This window comes from Plecotus auritus (genome assembly GCF_963455305.1).
Source record: "Plecotus auritus genome assembly, chromosome: 7".
NCBI classification, from domain to species: Eukaryota; Metazoa; Chordata; class Mammalia; order Chiroptera; family Vespertilionidae; genus Plecotus; species Plecotus auritus.
The window spans coordinates 14,049,827-14,067,841 of record NC_137774.1 but is presented as its reverse complement, the minus strand read 5'-3'; the positions used below and the strand labels follow the sequence as shown (position 1 = coordinate 14,067,841).

Sequence of the window (18,015 nt, the reverse complement as noted above, 5' to 3'; positions counted from 1 at the left end):
ATGGGGGCCCCCGGGGAGCTGCAAGTCATGTGGGCCAAAATGGTGGCTGCCTCAACTGTTCTTTGACAGAAAAGATTACTTGTTTATTCTCACAATGTTAGCTATAGTTTTTTTTTTAAACATGTTTTTTATAGAGGAAGACAACACATTTAGTTTTATGTAAGTAAAATCACAACACTTTATTTTCCAACTGCTGCAAAGTGAATCTACAATTTGCTATTACAGATCTACTTTTTTTAATTTTTATTTTATTGTTTTAAGGTATTACAAATATTACATATGTCTCCTTTTTTTCTCCTCTCCCCCCACCCCCCCCCACACTGACCTCCCCTGGCCTCCCCTACCCCCCAGCATCTGCCCTCATCCCCCCGCCCCCAGCGTCTTGCGTCTGTTGATTGTGCTTATATGCATGCATACAAGTCCTTCGGTTGATCTCCTACCCCCAAATCCTCCCCTACCTTCCCACTGTAGTTTGACAGTCTGTTCGATGCTTCTTTGCCTCTGTCTATTTTTGTTCAACAGTTTGTAATGTTCTTTATTATCCATAAATGAGTGAGATCATGTGGTATTTATCTTTCACTGACTGGCTTATTTCACTTAGCATAATGTTCTCCAGATCCATCCATGCTGTTGCAAATGTTAAGAATTCCTTCTTTTTTACAGCAGCGTAGTATTCCATTGTGTAGATGTACCACAGTTTTTTAATTCATTCATCTGCTGATGGGCATTTAGGCTGTTTCCAAATCTTAGCTATTGTAAATTGTGCTGCTATGAACATAGATCTACTTTTAAAAGGTTTCCTGTGACAATATAGCTAGCCTCTTTTTTTTTCAAATGGAGAAATATTCCCAGATTTTTCCTCAAGTAAAAATAAATCCATTCCAGTAAATGATAATACATGATTTATAGTAAGCCAGACATTTAAAAAGACAGCCAAGAAATTTTCCAATAGTTTAATAGAAAGAATGTAGACATTTAAAAAATCCCCCCATCATAAACATAAATTGAGGTTTTCAGTGCTGGTATAAGCTGAATCAAAAAAAATTTAAAAATCCAATAGTGTATTAACATTTTTTCATTCATTTGCTATACTGACAATGCAAATACAAATTTGGTCTAAATGTAGACTCTCAAGCCACAATGTACAGTTTTTCTCCATCTCCATACTGCGGGGTATAAAAGTGTAAGGATCAAACAATACCAAATGTACATGCTTCAAAACCATCTAGGGATATTCACTAGTTTTAACTAAGAAATATGTGTAACACTGACAAGTGATCACGTGTGCAATAATATGAACTAAATTTTTTTGAAAAATAAAACTGCAGTGGAACAACCCTGAAGAATATGCCAGAGGAACAACAGGTTACCAATATTAACATAAAAACATTTAAACCTGTAAAGAATTTTTGTTAGTTTATTTAAGCCAAACTGTCGACAATTGCCAGGAAGCAGTATCTCAACGGATTGGGGTAATGTTCCAGAGGATGGCAGTTTTTCACCTATTTTTATGCATTGCAATCAAGGAAGGGGTTGTAGATGGGTTACATGCAACCACTGGTGATAGATTAGAGGGGCGGGAGAAAGCAAAGCCAGGAAACCTCTGGGGTTGGATAAAAAACAAAATGATAGTCACATACTTAGGTGGGTGCAGGATAGTTAACAGTCAACAACATGGTAACAATAACAGTGAAGAAATTTGTGGTCTCTGTCCCCTGCGCCCAGGCACATTAGGTTGTGCCCTAAGGGGTCCAGAAAAAGGGAAGTTACAAGTTACCCAGAAATTCCAAGGATATGTTGTCATAGATGCAAAAAGACAATAGGCTCAGTTAAGGTGAAAATTGACCTCATCAGGGAAAATATGGGCCTAGGACATGATTACCCACCATAACTGCTTTTAGTTACAGTTTTAGTTTCAGACCATCCTTTGTGGTTTCTTTAGGTCTTTAAGTTTGCAAGACTGCCAGGCAGGCCTCCCCTGAGCTTGTCAGGTCAGCATGTGGCCTTCCCCCTGCAGCACCCCCTCCCCCGCCCCCAGTCCACACCAGTTTAATGTATCAACCAATTTGTTTCAGCCAGTTTGAATCAATGCTCTGAAATCTAAAACTTAGTTATCGTTCTGTAATCCAAGAGTTTCCTGTCAATATCTATATTATGAAGTAAAGGAGACTTAGGTGAAATGTTTTTATTTATGAAAACTGCTCTATTAATTGCCAAAGACCTCAGCAATATCATGGAAGACTGGGAAATGTTCATGTGTAAGGTTATTGCCTTAGCTGACTTAAAATTGCCCCATACAATGGTACATACCAACCCTCAGTGAAGCCTTTAAGAAAACAAACAGGTAGAAAACTGGGTTAGAGGAGGGATCTGCTCTTAGAGCTCTCAACTCAGGAATTCTCACAATTATGAAATATTGCAGAGAAGTGTTCTCCCCCCCCCCCCTTTCAAAATCCGGTAATGACAGCATTGCTTACTTCAGATCTGGCATTTTTTCATCATCACTGTCTTATGCATCATCATCTGCTCCATCTACTTCTGGTAAATCTACATCTTCATCACCACTTATGCTGTTCAGCATCTCAGAGAAACAATCAAAATTGGACATATCTTCATTCGAATCATCTTCCCAGTCCATACTAAGCCAATTAAGCTTTGCCCTTTATTTTGCTAATCTTGGCCATGACTGGCCAGATTCTCCTTTTTGTAAACAATATAAAATTGATCTGTTTCTTCTTTTATTCTTGGAATCATTTGTCTCAGTACAGTGAAAAAGATCAGTTCCTTTAAATGTTTAAAATTATCACTTTCTCCAAGACAAATGAATATGTTTGAATATTTCAAAATTTACATCTTTACTGTCTTCAACACAAAATTCAATAATGACATCGTTCCTTTGATTCTATCACTTGCAGAAGCAGGCAGAGGGACAGGTGAATGGGTGGGTAGGTGGCAACGCTTTCTCCTAGGTGCAGCCTCTTTGCTTCCCTTAAGCAACAAGCAGGCTAGATAGACCTGTGTCCCCAGAATGCAGCATGGAGAGAACTGGCTCCTGCAGTTGTCAAGATGAAGAAAGTGACAAAAAGGGGCTTAAAGGTGGGGAATGACTGTGCATGCGAGTGAGTGAGGGCTAGTGAGGCTGTTGGTGCAGCAAAACGCCTATAAATATTCTTTTTTTAAAATATTTTTTTTATTGATTTCAGAGAGAGGAAGGGAGAAGAGAGAGATAGAAACAATGATGAGAGAGAATCATTGATTGGCTGCTTCCTGCATGCCCCCTATTGGGGATCGAGCCCGCAACCCAGGCATGTGCCCTTGACTGGAATCGAACCTGGGACCCTTCAGTCCGCAGGCCAACTCTCTGTCCATTGAGCCAAACCAGCTAGGGCGCCTATAAATATTCTTTATCAAGTTGAGGAAGTTTCCCTTAACTGAGAAATTGTTTTTTGACTGTTAAATTTTAGAGTTCTTTATATATTCTAAATTTGGCTCATTTGTCAGATACGTGATTGGTAAATATATTTTCCGTGTATATAGTTTTGTCTTTTCATTTAAAAGGATCTTTTACAGAGGAAAGTTTTAAATTTTTTAAGAAGTTCATATTCTTGATTTTTTTATTTTACAGATTGTGTTCTAGTATTATCGAATAATTCTTTGGGTCATCAAGAGTTTCTCCTGTGTTATCTCATAAAAATTTTTTATCATTTTACATATTTAACTCTATGATTCATTGTGACTTATTTTTTTGGTAAGGTGTCAGATATGAGTTTAAGTCGAAATTATTATTAATTTTTCTTTGCCTATGGACCATTTCATCCAAAGTCCACCATTTACATTATGGTTTATTCTTGGTGTTATACATTATCATCATCCAAAGTCCACCGTTTACATTATGGTTCATTCTTGGTGCTGTACATTCTATGGGTTTGGACTGGGAATCATACCCGAAACCTCTTGGTGTACAGGTTGGCACTCCACTCAACTGAGCCACCGGGCCAGGGCTGTGGTTCCTCAATTAAATTCTCTTGCAAAACACACTGGTTGACCCAGCTCCTCTATTTTCTTTATCATATCAGCCAAGTCAGAGTTTTGCTGGCTTGAGGCTGGCTTCTCCCTTGGTCTACTCAGCTGGGGCCATTTAGTAGGAGGGAGCAGAGGTCCCTATAAGCCTGTTACATGTGTGGGAGATGCACAGGTCTCTAGTTAGAGAACTCTGTGAGGATGGTGCTTGTGGTGCCAGAAAGACCTCCGTGTATGGATTAATATTATGACAGGGAGGAGAGAAAAGGAAATTTGAATAACCCAGACAGCCCATGCTGAAGCCTGAACCATCCCACACAAGTTCTAGTTGTCAGCTGTAGGAGGCACAAAAAGAGAAGGTGGAGAAGGGGAAGAGTTTTGTTTGTTTTTTTAAAAATAATTTTTATTTATTTCCAAGAGGAAGGGAGAGAGAAAGAGAGAGAAACACTGATCGGCTGCCTCCTGCACGCCCCATACTGGGGATCAAGCCTGCAACTTGTGTATGTGCCCTTGACCCGAATCGAACCCAGGACCCTTCAGTCCACAGGCTGACGGCTCTATCCGTTGAGCCGAACCAGCTAGGGCTGGAGGAGGGTTTTAAGGAAACAAGAGCTTCCCCCAGTAAGAAATTCCAATCTTGAGTCTTTAAAGTGTGTGGACTATTTAATATTCATCTGAAAAGCCAGGAAGCAAGAGCAGACTCCCTACTGGGAACCTCCAGACACAAAGGAGTCCCTCCTCTCAACTGTCCCTGTGTTGTCTTCCAGAACATCTGGAGGTGTGTGCCTGGGAAGAGGATGGACCAAAGCATGGCTCACTCCGAGAGCAGGTAGGCAAGGCTTTTTCTGTGTGCAGGCGGCTGACATCAGTACTTTTTTTCTTAAGTTCTTTAAATTTTCAAGGAAATCACTATTTTTATTTTTCTCTCTTACAAATATAGGCATTTAGCACTACGATTTTTTCTCCACATACTGTATAAGCTATTTGATGTGGAGACCTAAACCATAAATCTCCAACAGGCAGATTCTTTGTATCTCTCACAGCACTCAGTGTGCCTACAATGAACACTCATTGAACATTCCCTGTATTCATAAGTAAAAGAATGAAATGTTTGATCACGTTTTTCAGTCTATAATCAAGGAAAAGAGAAAAATGACTGTGCAGGTGGCAATACAATCCGAAGCATCTCAAGCGCCCCCTCCTCACCATGGTACCGTTGAGTTTTATTGATTTGCTCAACCACTCCCAAATGCAAGTTCTTTGAGATCATGACGACTTAGAATCCATTGATCCTTCTTTTTCCCATTAATCAGGTCCACCCCTGCCCTGACCATCTTCTTTTCCCAGCCTGTCCTAAGAATGTGTACAGTCCAAAAGTTTAACCACTTTCTTGCTAATGATCTAACTTCATATCCCCTACTCTCCTTTTATTTATTTATTTTTAAAATAATTCCTTATTGTTGAAAGTCTTACATATGTCCCTTCCCTCTCCCCCACCCCCTGCCATTCATCCCCTCTACTCTCCTTTTAAATTTTTGGAGGTAAAGGTTTTTCTATGTTATGAATAATTTAAAACTTACAAAAAATACAGAGAACAAAATAATGAGCACAAATATGTCCACCACCCAAATTTAATAGAAGATACAATTAAAAAGACTTCTTATGCCGTGGCTGGTGTGGCTCAGTTGGTTGAGCGTTGTCCCACGCACTGAAAAGTCACCAGTTCTATTCCTGGTCAGGGAACATGCCCAGGTTGCAGCCTTGACCCCCCACTGAGGAGCATGCAGGAAGCAGGAGGCATCCAATTGATTTTTCTCCGTCTCATTGATGTTTCTCTCTCTCCCCCTCTCCCTTCTTGTCTCTCTAAAATCAATAAAAACATTTTTTAGAAAAACCACTTCTTACTATGCCAATAAGTGGTATCACTAACCACCCAGTTGCCTATGCCAAAAACCCAGTTACTAAAATTTAATCCTTCTGATTTCTATCTGGACAGTGCAGATAATGTTAATTTTATTCCCTAAATACCTCTCATATATGCTCAAATGTTCTGCATCCCACCGCCACTCCTGTGGCCCAGTGCTGCATCGTCTCTCACGTGGTTTGCTGCAAAATCCTTCCAGCAATTGCTTTATTCAACCATGTTTCCTTTCAAACAATAAGCTCTGAGAGGCAGGACTATGCTCATTCTTTTTTTTTTTTTTAAGTATATTTTTATTGATTTCAGAGAGGAAGGGAGAGAGAAAGAGAGATAGAAACATGATGAGAGAGAATCATTGATAGGTTGCCTCCTGCACGCCCCCCACTGGGGATCAAGCCTGCAACCTGGGCATGTGCCCTTGACCGGAATTGAACCCGGGACCCTTCAGTCTGAAGACTGATGCTCTATCCACTGAGCCAAACTGTCTAGGACTAATTTTTGATCTACCATTTAATATCCAGCCCCCAGCACTTAGCAGGAACTCAATAAATATTTTCAGATAAATTAATGAATGCATTTTTATGTACTATGTAATTTACTTCTGCATCAACATGCGATATGTTTTAATGGTTTCTGTTGCAGAATGAACATGAAGAAACATAATCCATCTTTGGTGGTAGAATGTTCTTACCCAGACTTGGTCATCCATGTAGGAAAAGTAACTCTTGGGGAAGGAAACAGAAAGAAGCTGCAGAAAACTCAGAGAGAACAAGAGAAGGAGAAAGTGATGCAGGCTGCCTGTGCTTTATTAAACTCCGGAGGAGGAGTGATTCGGATGGAAATGGCTAACAGCGATGAGCATCCTGTGGAGATGGGGCTGGATTTAGAAGAGTCTTTGAGAACACTTATTCAATCTTTAGATTTTCAGGCTTTCTTTGAGACTCACCAACAAGGGAGGTGTTTTTACATTTTTGTCAAATCTTGGGACACTGACTTCTTCCCTGACGATCCTTCCACGCCCCGCATTTGCAGCCTGGGTTCTTCATTATACCGTAGATCTGCCACCTCTGTGCTTCCCATGGATTCAAGAGACGCATTTAGTTTTCTGAAAACCAAGAAAAGAGATGCAACACTTTTGGGGAAAGAACCTTTTACTAAAATTCCCAGGGCTGCAAAGCAAAACTCCCTTGACTCGAATCCTCACCTAATTTTCCAAAGAGACTGGCTTGAGCATGGTGAAATCCTGCCTTTTCCTGAGTCTCAATACGTAGAATTTAAACAGTTCTCTACGAAACACACCCCAGACCGTGTAAAAGACATGATTCCAAAGTATATATCTGCATTTGCAAACACTAGGGGAGGCTATCTTTTTATTGGAGTGGAGGATAAGAGTAGGAAAGTTCTGGGATGTGATAAAAAAAACATTAAGTATGAGGATTTGGAAAAGGAAATAGAAGATGCAATAAACAAATTACCTTGTGTCCATTTTTGCCAATCCCAATGCCAGATAACTTTCACAGTCAAATGCTTGAAAGTGTTAGCCGAGGGGCAGTCGAAAGGTTATGTTTGCGGGATCAGAGTGGAGCCATTCTGTTGTGCAGTGTTCTCAGAAGCTCCCAGGTCATGGTTGGTGAAAGACGAGGAAGTCTGCTGCCTGACAACGGAGGAATGGGTAGGCATGATGATGGACACAGACCCAGGTAAGAGGGGAAAATACCTCCCTCACTGCCCTTTTCTTGCTCTAGCACCCTCATACTAAATAGGCTTCCCTTTGTTTCCTATGACTTTGAACTTCTCACACCCACTGGACTCTGTGTTATTTGAGTCTCCCAGTATCCTGCTTTCCATACATGATAAAATTTTGCCAGGTAATTAGAAGCCCAAATCAAGTGTCTTATAATAGGCAATGTTTTCACATCAGAAGATGAAAAGAAAATTTGGGGGAATTGTTGCCTTGTAGTAGCTCTTTCTGGCTCTAGGGTCATTTATTAATATTTCAAGAATTTTTGTGAGCCAGTTGTTAAACACAGTCATTATTAAAAATTAAGTTATATAAACTTATAATTAAATTATATTAAAAACAAATGTAACAAATGCAAACTCATGACTTCTGAATTATTTACTACATTTTAATAGTATCTTTGCTTGTGAGGTTGTTTACATCTGTTGTATCTGTATGGTAGAAATACTGTAAAAGGCTGTGCTATTGTGTGTTTCTTATCAACTCTGCACTTAGTGATGTCACATTGGTAGCTCGAAACTGTCCATGGTGGGAATATTTACACCACAGAAATAAGCTACATGTACATAGATATTTACTAAAACACTGTGCTACGTACCATAAAAGAAATACAAATAAAATGCTATCTAGACATAGAGAGTGAAGAATTATATTGATTGGGAAACACATTCAAACTTCCAAATAATGTCTCTTCGTTGTTGGATTTTGGCAACCTCCATATGCAATAAAGACATGTGTCTACACAGGGTGAATAGAGTATCATCTTGCCATTATCTCTCAAGTCACACCACCTAGACTAGTGGTCGGCAAACTCATCAGTCAACAGAGCCAAATATCAACAGTACAATGATTGAAATTTCTTTTGAGAGCCAACTTTTTTAAACTTAAACTATATAGGTAGGTACGTTGTTATTAACTTAATTAGGGTACTCCTAAGCTGGCCTTTGCTAAAAACTCAAGGGGCCAAAGAGCCGCCTGTGGCTCGCGAGCCGCAGTTTGCCGACCACTGACCTAGACAGTCATAGACTACACCTACTTGTAACGCTTCTTGCAGTGGTGAAAAGATGGACTAACATGTCAGAATAACGTGAGTTTTTTTCTTTCTTAAGAGCTTCTGAAATTGTCCGAAGACTTTGAATCTCAGCTGAGTCTGTCTAGCAGGCCTCCTCTTAGCAGACCAGTGTACTCCAAGAAAGGCCTGAAACACAAGGAAGATCTCCAGCGACTTTTATTTTCAGGTAGCAACTGTGGTTTGCCTCCTTGACACCAGCCAGTTTCTATGCTAGATAAGAGGGGTTAAATGGTTATGCTTGTTTTTTAAAATCCTGAAAATATACTCTCCAAACCTAGGTGTACAAGATGATGATGCTGTCAGTATATTGGTGATAAGTAATTTAGAAATGAATCTTCACTGACCCCACTGGCTGAGGCAGTACCACATATGGAATCCAGGATTATTATTGCCTTTAAAGACTATTTGGTCTTAAAGTTCTCAAATTACACTGATCATCAGTATTTCTGGTTACTTTTAAAAGTACAGATACCTGGTTCCTCACTCCAGACTCAATAACTTAGACTATCTGGGATAGTATGTCATAATGTGCCTTTTTATCAAGGTTACTCACATGATTTTGATGTTCATCCATCCAGACTGGAAATCTTTTTACCTAGTTGAACTAGAGAAAAAAAATTGCCCACCTCTGCCATATTTTCCAGAGGAGTAGCTGCTATGAATATAAAAAAGAATAAAGATTTATATCAAGATGTAACACAAGCCCTAGCCAATTTGGCTTAGTGGACAGAGCATCGGCCTTTGGACTGAAAAGTCCCAGGTTTGATTCCCAGTAGGAACATGTGAGGTTTTCCCATTCATTTGCATATCAAATTTATATTTTAAAAATTGTCCACAATAAATTGTATTAGATACAAGAATAAGCATAAACATTGATAACTATTTTCAAAACTCAATAAGCTCCTTTTTAGTAGAGCTTATTACCACAGAATGAATTATAACTAAAACAAAATAGCAGATTGTATGTTCATAAGAGCAACAATCTATTTTTCTTATATAAAAATCAAATTTTTGCCCTAGCCAGTTTGGCTCAGTGGCTAGAGCATTGGCCTGTGGACTGAAGGGTCCCAGGTTTGATTCTGGTCAAGGGCACATGCCCAGGTTGTGGGCTTGATCCCTAGTAGGGGGTATGCAGGAGGCAGCCGATCAATGATTCTCTATCATCATTGATGTTTCTATCTCTCTCTCTTCCTTCCTCTCTGAAATCAATAAAAATATATTTTAAAAATGTCAAATTTTCAGGAATTGTACCCAAAATCTAAAGAATAGTTTTTAATCCTCACCCAAGGAATGAGGATATTTTTCCATTGATTTTTAGAAAGAATGGAAGGGATGGGGAAGGGGGGAAAGAGAGGGAGAGGGAGAGAGAAAAACATTAATGTGAGAGAGACACATCGATTGGTTACCTCCTGCTCTCACCTCAGCTGGGGCCAGGAATTGAACCTACAGCTGAGGTACACACTATTGACTGGAATTGAACCCATATCCCTTCAGTCCCCAGGCCAATATTCCAACCACTGAGCCAAACTGGCTAGGGTGAAAGGGACACTTCTTGCCTTGACATAATTTCCTTAGGAAGCATGTCCTATTATATAGTTAAAGTAAGACCTATTCAATGATGAGAGAAAACACATTTGCTGTGAAATTCTTTAGTGCTTTTCTCTGTTTATCAGGAGGGATAGTCTGTGTGACTTGCAGGGCAGTGCAGTAGAGTGGAAACCACAATAGTACCTGAGTACTTGGGTTTGGATGCTGGCTCTGCCATTTCCTATGGGTGTGGCCATGGACAACCCACTTGGCCTGTCTGAGTTCCAGTTTTCTCATAAAAAGGAGAATAATAAATGAGTATATCTCCCTTGCACAATTGAGAGGCCCAGAGATGTCTGTAATCTCCCCAGTACAAGCAACAAATGATGTGTTTTCTTATTTTATACTTCTTTTTGTTTCTAAAGTTCTATTTTAAATATATCCTTATATTATTCTATTTCATCCATTCTAAGAAGGGTGTTTCCCCCATCCTTTCACATCTCTTAAATCTGGATGTTTTATAATGGATGCCGTCTCCCACTGGCTATCATCCAAGTTGCAGACATAATCAAGTCTTGTGAACACCAGGTACAAGTGAGAAAGCATCAGCAACATCAGACAATAAACCATTACCAATGAACTTTGGCTAATTTCACTTAAAATTACTACTACAAATCTGACACCAGCACAACAGGATAAAACAATGTCTTCACTCCCTCTCCCCACTCCCCCAATCTATGAACAAATGATCATTGGAAGAAGTTTAAAACCCTACATTGTTCTCATGTCACATCATCGTTCCTTGCTCCCTCGTAACAAAGGGAGACTTCGTGATGGATGTAGTCTCACCCTGATCTGTGAGTGATACCAGAGTTCAGCTTCAGGAGAGTTAGCTCCGGGCCCAACTTCAGGGTCTCTCAGGCCAGGACCACAGGGAATTCTCTGTGAATAAAAGGTTTAACACGGCTCCTTCTTCTCTGCAAATATTTAATGAGCACCTTCTTCCAGGGAGGGCTCCTCCTACCTCCAGGAATGGGAACTGTTCAGGGAAAAATTGAGATTCAACAGAACTATCATTTCCCAAGCAGCTACAATGAACCAAATATTTTATGCTATTTTATTTATTCCTCACCATAAGAAATGTGCTCTTTGTTAATGCGGGCTTTGTGTGTGTGTGTGTGTGTTTTTTTTGTGGATTTTTTTTTTTTTGGTTTGTTTTACAGATGAGGGAAAAGTCTTAAGAGAAACTAAGGAATTTCCCAAGGTTATAAACATAATAAGCACATAGATTTAGATGAAGTGTACAGGTTTTCAAGACTTCTTTTCCTTTATTATAAAACAACTAGAGGCCCGATGCCTTCCTTCCCTCAGCTGCTGGCACCGGCTTCCCTCCTCCGGCTGCCAGTAACACCCGGGACCTGGGCTTCCCTCCTCCGGCCTCCAGCAGGCACTTGGGACCCGGGCTTCCCTCCTCCGGCCCCGGCTTTGTCCGGAAGGACATCTGGACTGACGTCCGGTTTAATTAGTATATTACCCTTTTATGATTATAGATAATATTTATAAAAGAACATATACCAAAAATATTTAATTTATCATAAGATTAATTATGATTGAGTATAAGAATTACTTTTTTATTAATTAGAGTTAATCATGCAAATAAATATGATATTGACCTTACATCCATAACTCTTTCTATATCTAGTATCATCAGAAGTCTTGCACTTTACGCCCAAATCTCTCTTGGAGGAGCTGTACTCAGAGCATGAAGGCCTGGAGGAATTAATAAAGAAGCAAACGCATCCTTTCTCTCGAGGAATTTTGATCCTTTCTAGAAGCTGGGCTGTGGATCTGAACTTGCAAGAGAATCAGGGAGTCATTTGCGATGGTCTGCTGGTAACACAGAACAGCCCCCCCATTCTCTATACTATTCTCAGGGAGCAGGATGCAGATGGGCAGTTGTACTGCACCCGTACCGCCTTTACCTTGAAGCAGAAGCTGGTGAACATGGGGGGCTACACCGGGAAGCTGTGTGTCATGACCAAGGTCCTCCATCTGAGTCCTGAGAGCAATGCAGAGTCCTTTGAAGGTTCAGACTCCCTGATTAAGTACCCTGAGTCCTATTACCTTGCAGACACCAAGCAAATGGAAGCCTTGCTGCAGTCCCTTGTGATTGTCTTGCTCAGCTTCAGGTCTTTCCTGAGTGACCAGCTTGGCTGTGAGATTTTAAATCTGCTCACAGCCCAGCAGTATAAGATCATCTCAAAAAACCTCGGCAAGACCCCAAAATTGTTTATCCATGGTTTACCTGGCTCAGGGAAGACAATCGTGGCCGTGAAGATCATGGAGAAGATCAAGAATACGTTTGGTTGTGAGAAAAATGAAATTCTCTATGTTTGTGAGAACCAACCTCTGAGGAACTTTATTGGGTAAGCAGTTGGATCTCATTGACACCAAATGAGGTTCAGGTTGAAATCATTCCATGTCTCCCTCTGACTCAAATCACTTTGTTCCTTTTTTTTAAAATCCTCATCTGAGGATATTTTTCCATTGATTTTTAGAAAGAGGGAAAGACAGAGGTAAATATCAATGACACATTGATTGGTTGGGGAGGGTTCAGGCTGGAGAGGAGCCTGCAACTGAGGTTCATGCCCTTGACCGGAATTGTGGAAACCCCTTTCACGTCCCGCGTGGTTCAGGGTTCGGGTTCTGGAGAAGGCCACACACAAATGAAAAGAGACTAGAAAAGCATTAATTTGGGAAATGGGGGCCAGCCGGTAGTCCAACTCTAGTGGGGGGACTACTCCTCGCTCTGGCTTTGCCATCCCTTTTATTAAGATTATGGGATGCACCCATATTCCTCAGGCAGGAAATTCCAATAATAGCCAATCATAAGACTAACAGGTGGAGGCTGCTTCAACTACCAATGTCTCAGCCAAACAATGAGTGATTAGTCCTGACCTTTCAGAGCAATTAAGGTTGACCAGCCTTCCGGATTCCCCATCCACACCTCTCTACTAGTGAAACAATGATCGGCTTCCGGCACGGGATCCTTCGGTCCACAGGCCGATGCTCTATCCACTGAGCCAAACTGGCTAGGGCAGTGGCCGGCAAACTCATTAGTCAACAGAGCCAAATATCAACAGTACAACGATTGAAATTTCTTTGGAGAGCCAAATTTTTTAAACTTAAACTTCTTCTAACGCCACTTCTTCAAAGTAGACTCGCCTAGGCCGTGGTATTTTGTGGAATAGCCACACTCAAGGGGCCAAAGAGCTGCATGTGGCTCGCAGAGCCGCGGTTTGCCGACCACTGGGCTAGGGTATCACTTTGTTCCTTAACAATAGGGTGGTAAATTCATCTGTAACAACAGTCCTGTGTTTATAGTAATTTTCCTCCTTTATATACTTAGAGAAAACCTGATTGTGTCTTTTTAATTTTTACAGTAATAAAGGTATCTGCCTGGCAGTGACCCGAAAAGCCTTCATGAAAAGAAACTCAAACTTTGAAAAGATTCAACACATCGTCATCGACGAAGCTCAGAATTTCCGCACTGAAGATGGGGACTGGTATGAGAAGGCAAAAACCATCACTCAGAGAGGAAAGGATGGCCCTGGAATTCTCTGGATCTTTCTGGACCACTTTCAGACCAGTCACATGAGCTACAGTGGCCTCCCCAAGCTCCGATACCAGTACCCAAGAGAAGAGCTCATCAGAGTGGTCCGCAATGCAGACCCAATAGCCAACTACCTACGAAATATGATGCAGAAGGTCAGAAAAAATCCACCACCTAACATCCCCCATAGGTCCCTGAATATACTCAGTAAAGCTAAGTGGTCTCGAGGTGTTCCAGGCAATGCAGAGATTAGTAAGCACAAGGATATGGAACAGATGGTCGGTTATATAGCAGAAAAATGCCATTCACTTTTGAAGATTGGATATTCCTGCAAGGATATTGCTGTGATTTGCAACACAGAAAAAGATGAAAAGGAATATAAATCTAAGCTTGAAAGTGCAATAAAGAAGAGAAAAAGGTCTCGGTCCAGTGAGGAATCTCAGTCCAGTAAGGAATCTGATCTGTTAGACGTAGAAAATGCATTAGCTATCATGGACAATCACATTGTATTGGACAGTGTCCGTCGATTTTCAGGCCTGGAAAGAAACATCGTGTTTGGGATCTTTACAAGGGCAGCTGAGCCAGCTCTTTTCTACAATCTTCTGCTCTGTCTGGCTTCCAGGGCAAGGAAACAGCTGTATATTCTGATTCCTCTGAAGAAATGACTCACTCTGCATCATTTTAATGATGGTCTTAATTTTTCCTATCCATGAGCACAGTATATGCTTCCACTTATTTGTATCTCCCTCAATTTCTTTCTTCAGTATCTTATAATTTTCTGATTACAGGTCTTTTACCTCCTTGGTTAAATTTATTCCTAGGTACCTTATTTTTGTTGCTGTTGTTGCAATAGTATATAGGATTGTTTTCTTAATTTCTCTTTCTTAGAGTTCATTATTGGTGTATAAAAATGCCACAAATTTATGAATATTAATTCTGTATACCACTACTTTGCCAAATTCACTTATTTAGATATAGTAGGGTTTTTTTGGTAGAGTCTTTAGGGTTTTCTATATACAATATCATATCATCTGCAAATACTGACAGTTTTACTTCCTCCTTTCCGTTTGGATGCCTTGCTTGAGTAAACCCAGCAGAGATCACTCAGGCTGTCCCAGGGCAGACAAATGGTCATAGTTTTCTACCATTAAATTTTGGGTGGATATGTTAAACAGCAAACACTGATACAATAACTTCTCAAAGAGATATCTGCACACCCACGTCTATTGCAGCATTATTCACAACAGCCAAGATATATGTAGAAATAACCTAAGTGTCTATCAAAGGATGAATGGCTAAAGATGTGGGATACATACACAATGAAATGTTATTCAGCCATGAGAAAGAAGGAAATCCTGCCATTTGTGACAACATGCATGAATTTTGAGGGCATCATGCTAAGTGAGATAAGTCAGATGAGAAAGACAAATACTGTGTAATGTCACTTATATGTAGAATCTAAAAAAACTGAAGTGGAGAGAAGAAAAGTGGGTACAGCAGCTGGGGACCAGGGGGTTGGGGAGATGTTGTTTAAGGTTATAAACCTGCATCTAGTAGATACAAAAGTTCTGGAGATCTAGAGGACAGCATAGTGTATATCGTCAATAATTCTGTATTATAAACATCAAGGTTTCTAAGAGACTAGATCTTAATTGTCCTTACCACAAAAAAAAGAAATGATAATTATGTGACTTGATAGAGGTGTTAGCTAACCCTATGAGGGTAATCACACTGCAATGTATAAATGTGTCCAATCAATATGTTGTTTACCTTAAACTTATACAATGTAATGGCAATTTGTTGGAGACCGGGTGTAAGCTGACACGGTCCTTGCACCTGAAGGAACTAACAAGGCTGTCCCCTACCCACACAGTTTTCCCAGGCTTGCTTGGATGACGGTTATCAGTAGAATAACAGCAACCTTTCATAGCTTACCAAGAAGTCTGTAACTATTTACTGAGATTTGCTGTACTGAGAATTTGTCCTTCTGCCCTGTCTCTCCCTTAGAGATTAAGAGGAACAAAGAATACATTCCTCTTGACAGACCTCCTATTCAGTGTTTTGTGTATAAAAGGCATTACGCAGTTAATAAACTTGCTGCAGTCTCTCGATGACCTGTAGTCCTCCCGATCCCGCTCTCCTGTCTTTCTTTCTTTTCTCAATTCCCACCTCCCTACCTCAGTCCGGTTCAACCAGTCAGGCTGGCCCTGGCAATTGGCGCCCAAAACGGGACCTGAGGACTTGGGAAACAGACGGTGAGGCACTCCTCCGGATAAAGAGTGCACTCGTTAAGGTAAGGGAGGAGCAATTTTTTGATAGTCGGGAGTAAAGCATGGGACAGTTAGAATCTAGGGAAAATGCCCTTTATGGGCAAATGTTAAAGTCTATGCTCAACAGTAAAGGAACAAAGGTTAATAACAAGCAAGTAGAAATTTTTTTTTAATTCATTCAGGTGTTTACCCTCCTGTCCCTGTGCCATCTCAAGGCCAGCTGGCTGCACAACACCCAGCCTGCCCCAGGGAGCAGAACGGATACAAGAGTTATTCCGAGCAACCCCCGGAAGTGCCGGATTGGACCTTGGATCCATAGGGCGATATGTGTTAACTCCAGAATTGGGACCGCAGGCCGTCCCTACGGGGTGTATGGACCTACTCCTAAAGGGATGTTTGGCCTTCTACGAGGTAGAAGCAGCTTAACTATGAAAGGATTACAAGTTTTTCCAGGAGTAATGGATGCGGATTATGAAGGGGAAATTAAAATTATGGCCTCTGCCCCCAGAAATATCATCACCATCACCTCAGATATAAAAATTGCTCAATTGATTTTGCTCCCACTGCCTGCCACAGGCAATTTACTTTCCACAGAGTATCGGGCATTACGCAGTTAATAAACTTTCCACAGAGCCAGAGGTTTTGGCTCCTCGGACAAGGCATATTGGGTACAAGCTATTTCTCATGCAAGGCCTGAGAGAACTTTACTTATACAAGGAAAAAGATTTACAGGGATTTTAGATACAGGAGCAGATATTTCTGTCATAAGCCTAGCTCACTGGCCTAAACAGTGGCCCTATAGAGAAGCTATGACACAACTTCAAGGAATAGGTCAGACCAACTCTCCTTTACAGAGTTCACAAATGTTAAAGTGGCAAGATAATAAAGGTCACTCTGGGTTATTTCGGCCATATGTCTTGCCAGGGATCCCTGTGAATTTATGGGGACGAGACATTCTGTCTGCCCTGGGTGTTGCCCTTGTTACCACCCCAGCTCAGGGAAATTTTTAGGGGGTGGGGGTCATTGTTCCTCCTGTTATCCACACAGCTGACAAGATATCTTGGAAGTCAGATGACCCTGTATGGGTAGAGCAGTGGAAGAAAAAATACAAGCTGCTCATGAGTTGGTACAGGAGCAACTCCGGTTAGGACATAGAGAAGAGACTACCAGTCCTTGGAATACTCCTATTTTTATCATAAAAAAGAAATCAGGAAACTGGCGCCTTTTATAAGATCTAAGGGCAATAAACAAGACTATGGAAATTATGGCACCTTTACAGCCTGGCCTCCCTTCCTCTGTAGCAATCCCTAATGGGATGAAGCTATTAGTACTAGATTAAAGGATTGTTTTTTCACTATTCCTCTAGACCCCTCTGATTGCAAACGCTTTGCATTCAGTGTCCCATCTACTAATTTTCAGGAACCCCTGTGCCGCTATCATTGGAAGGTATTGCCTCAGGGAATGGCTAATAGCCCTACCCTGTGTCAAAAGTTTGTTAGTCAGGCAATTCGCGGAGTTCAAGAGAAACATCCGCAGGCTTGTATCATACACTATATGGATGACATCCTTTTAGCTCACTATACGGAATGTCAATTAGAACAAGTGTATGATGACTTACAACAGGCTCTTCTTAAGTCTGGATTAATTATTGCACCTGAAAAAGTTAAAGACGAGACCCTTACCTATATCTTGGACATATCATAGAAGGAAGAAAAATTCGTCCTCAAAAGATTCAACTCAGAATAGACAAGCTAGAGACTTTAAATGATTTTCAAAAAATTTTAGGGGATGTCAACTAGATTAGGCCAAATTTAGGCATAACTACTAATGACCTTAAACCTTTATTTGATA

General features: G+C 40.7%; 1 protein-coding gene across 1 annotated transcript; it reads left to right on the top strand.

Annotated features, from left to right (window-relative positions):
* Nucleotides 1-4,829: 4,829 nt before the first annotated feature.
* Nucleotides 4,830-14,559, top strand: SLFN11 (schlafen family member 11; the record flags this gene model as incomplete). The annotated part of the gene is made up of 5 exons (XM_080681052.1): nucleotides 4,830-4,849; nucleotides 6,584-7,641; nucleotides 8,792-8,920; nucleotides 11,984-12,707; nucleotides 13,725-14,559. The coding sequence occupies 5 exons, from the start codon at nucleotides 4,830-4,832 to the stop codon at nucleotides 14,557-14,559; spliced, it is 2,766 nt and encodes a 921-aa protein (XP_080537178.1).
* Nucleotides 14,560-18,015: the final 3,456 nt, after the last annotated feature.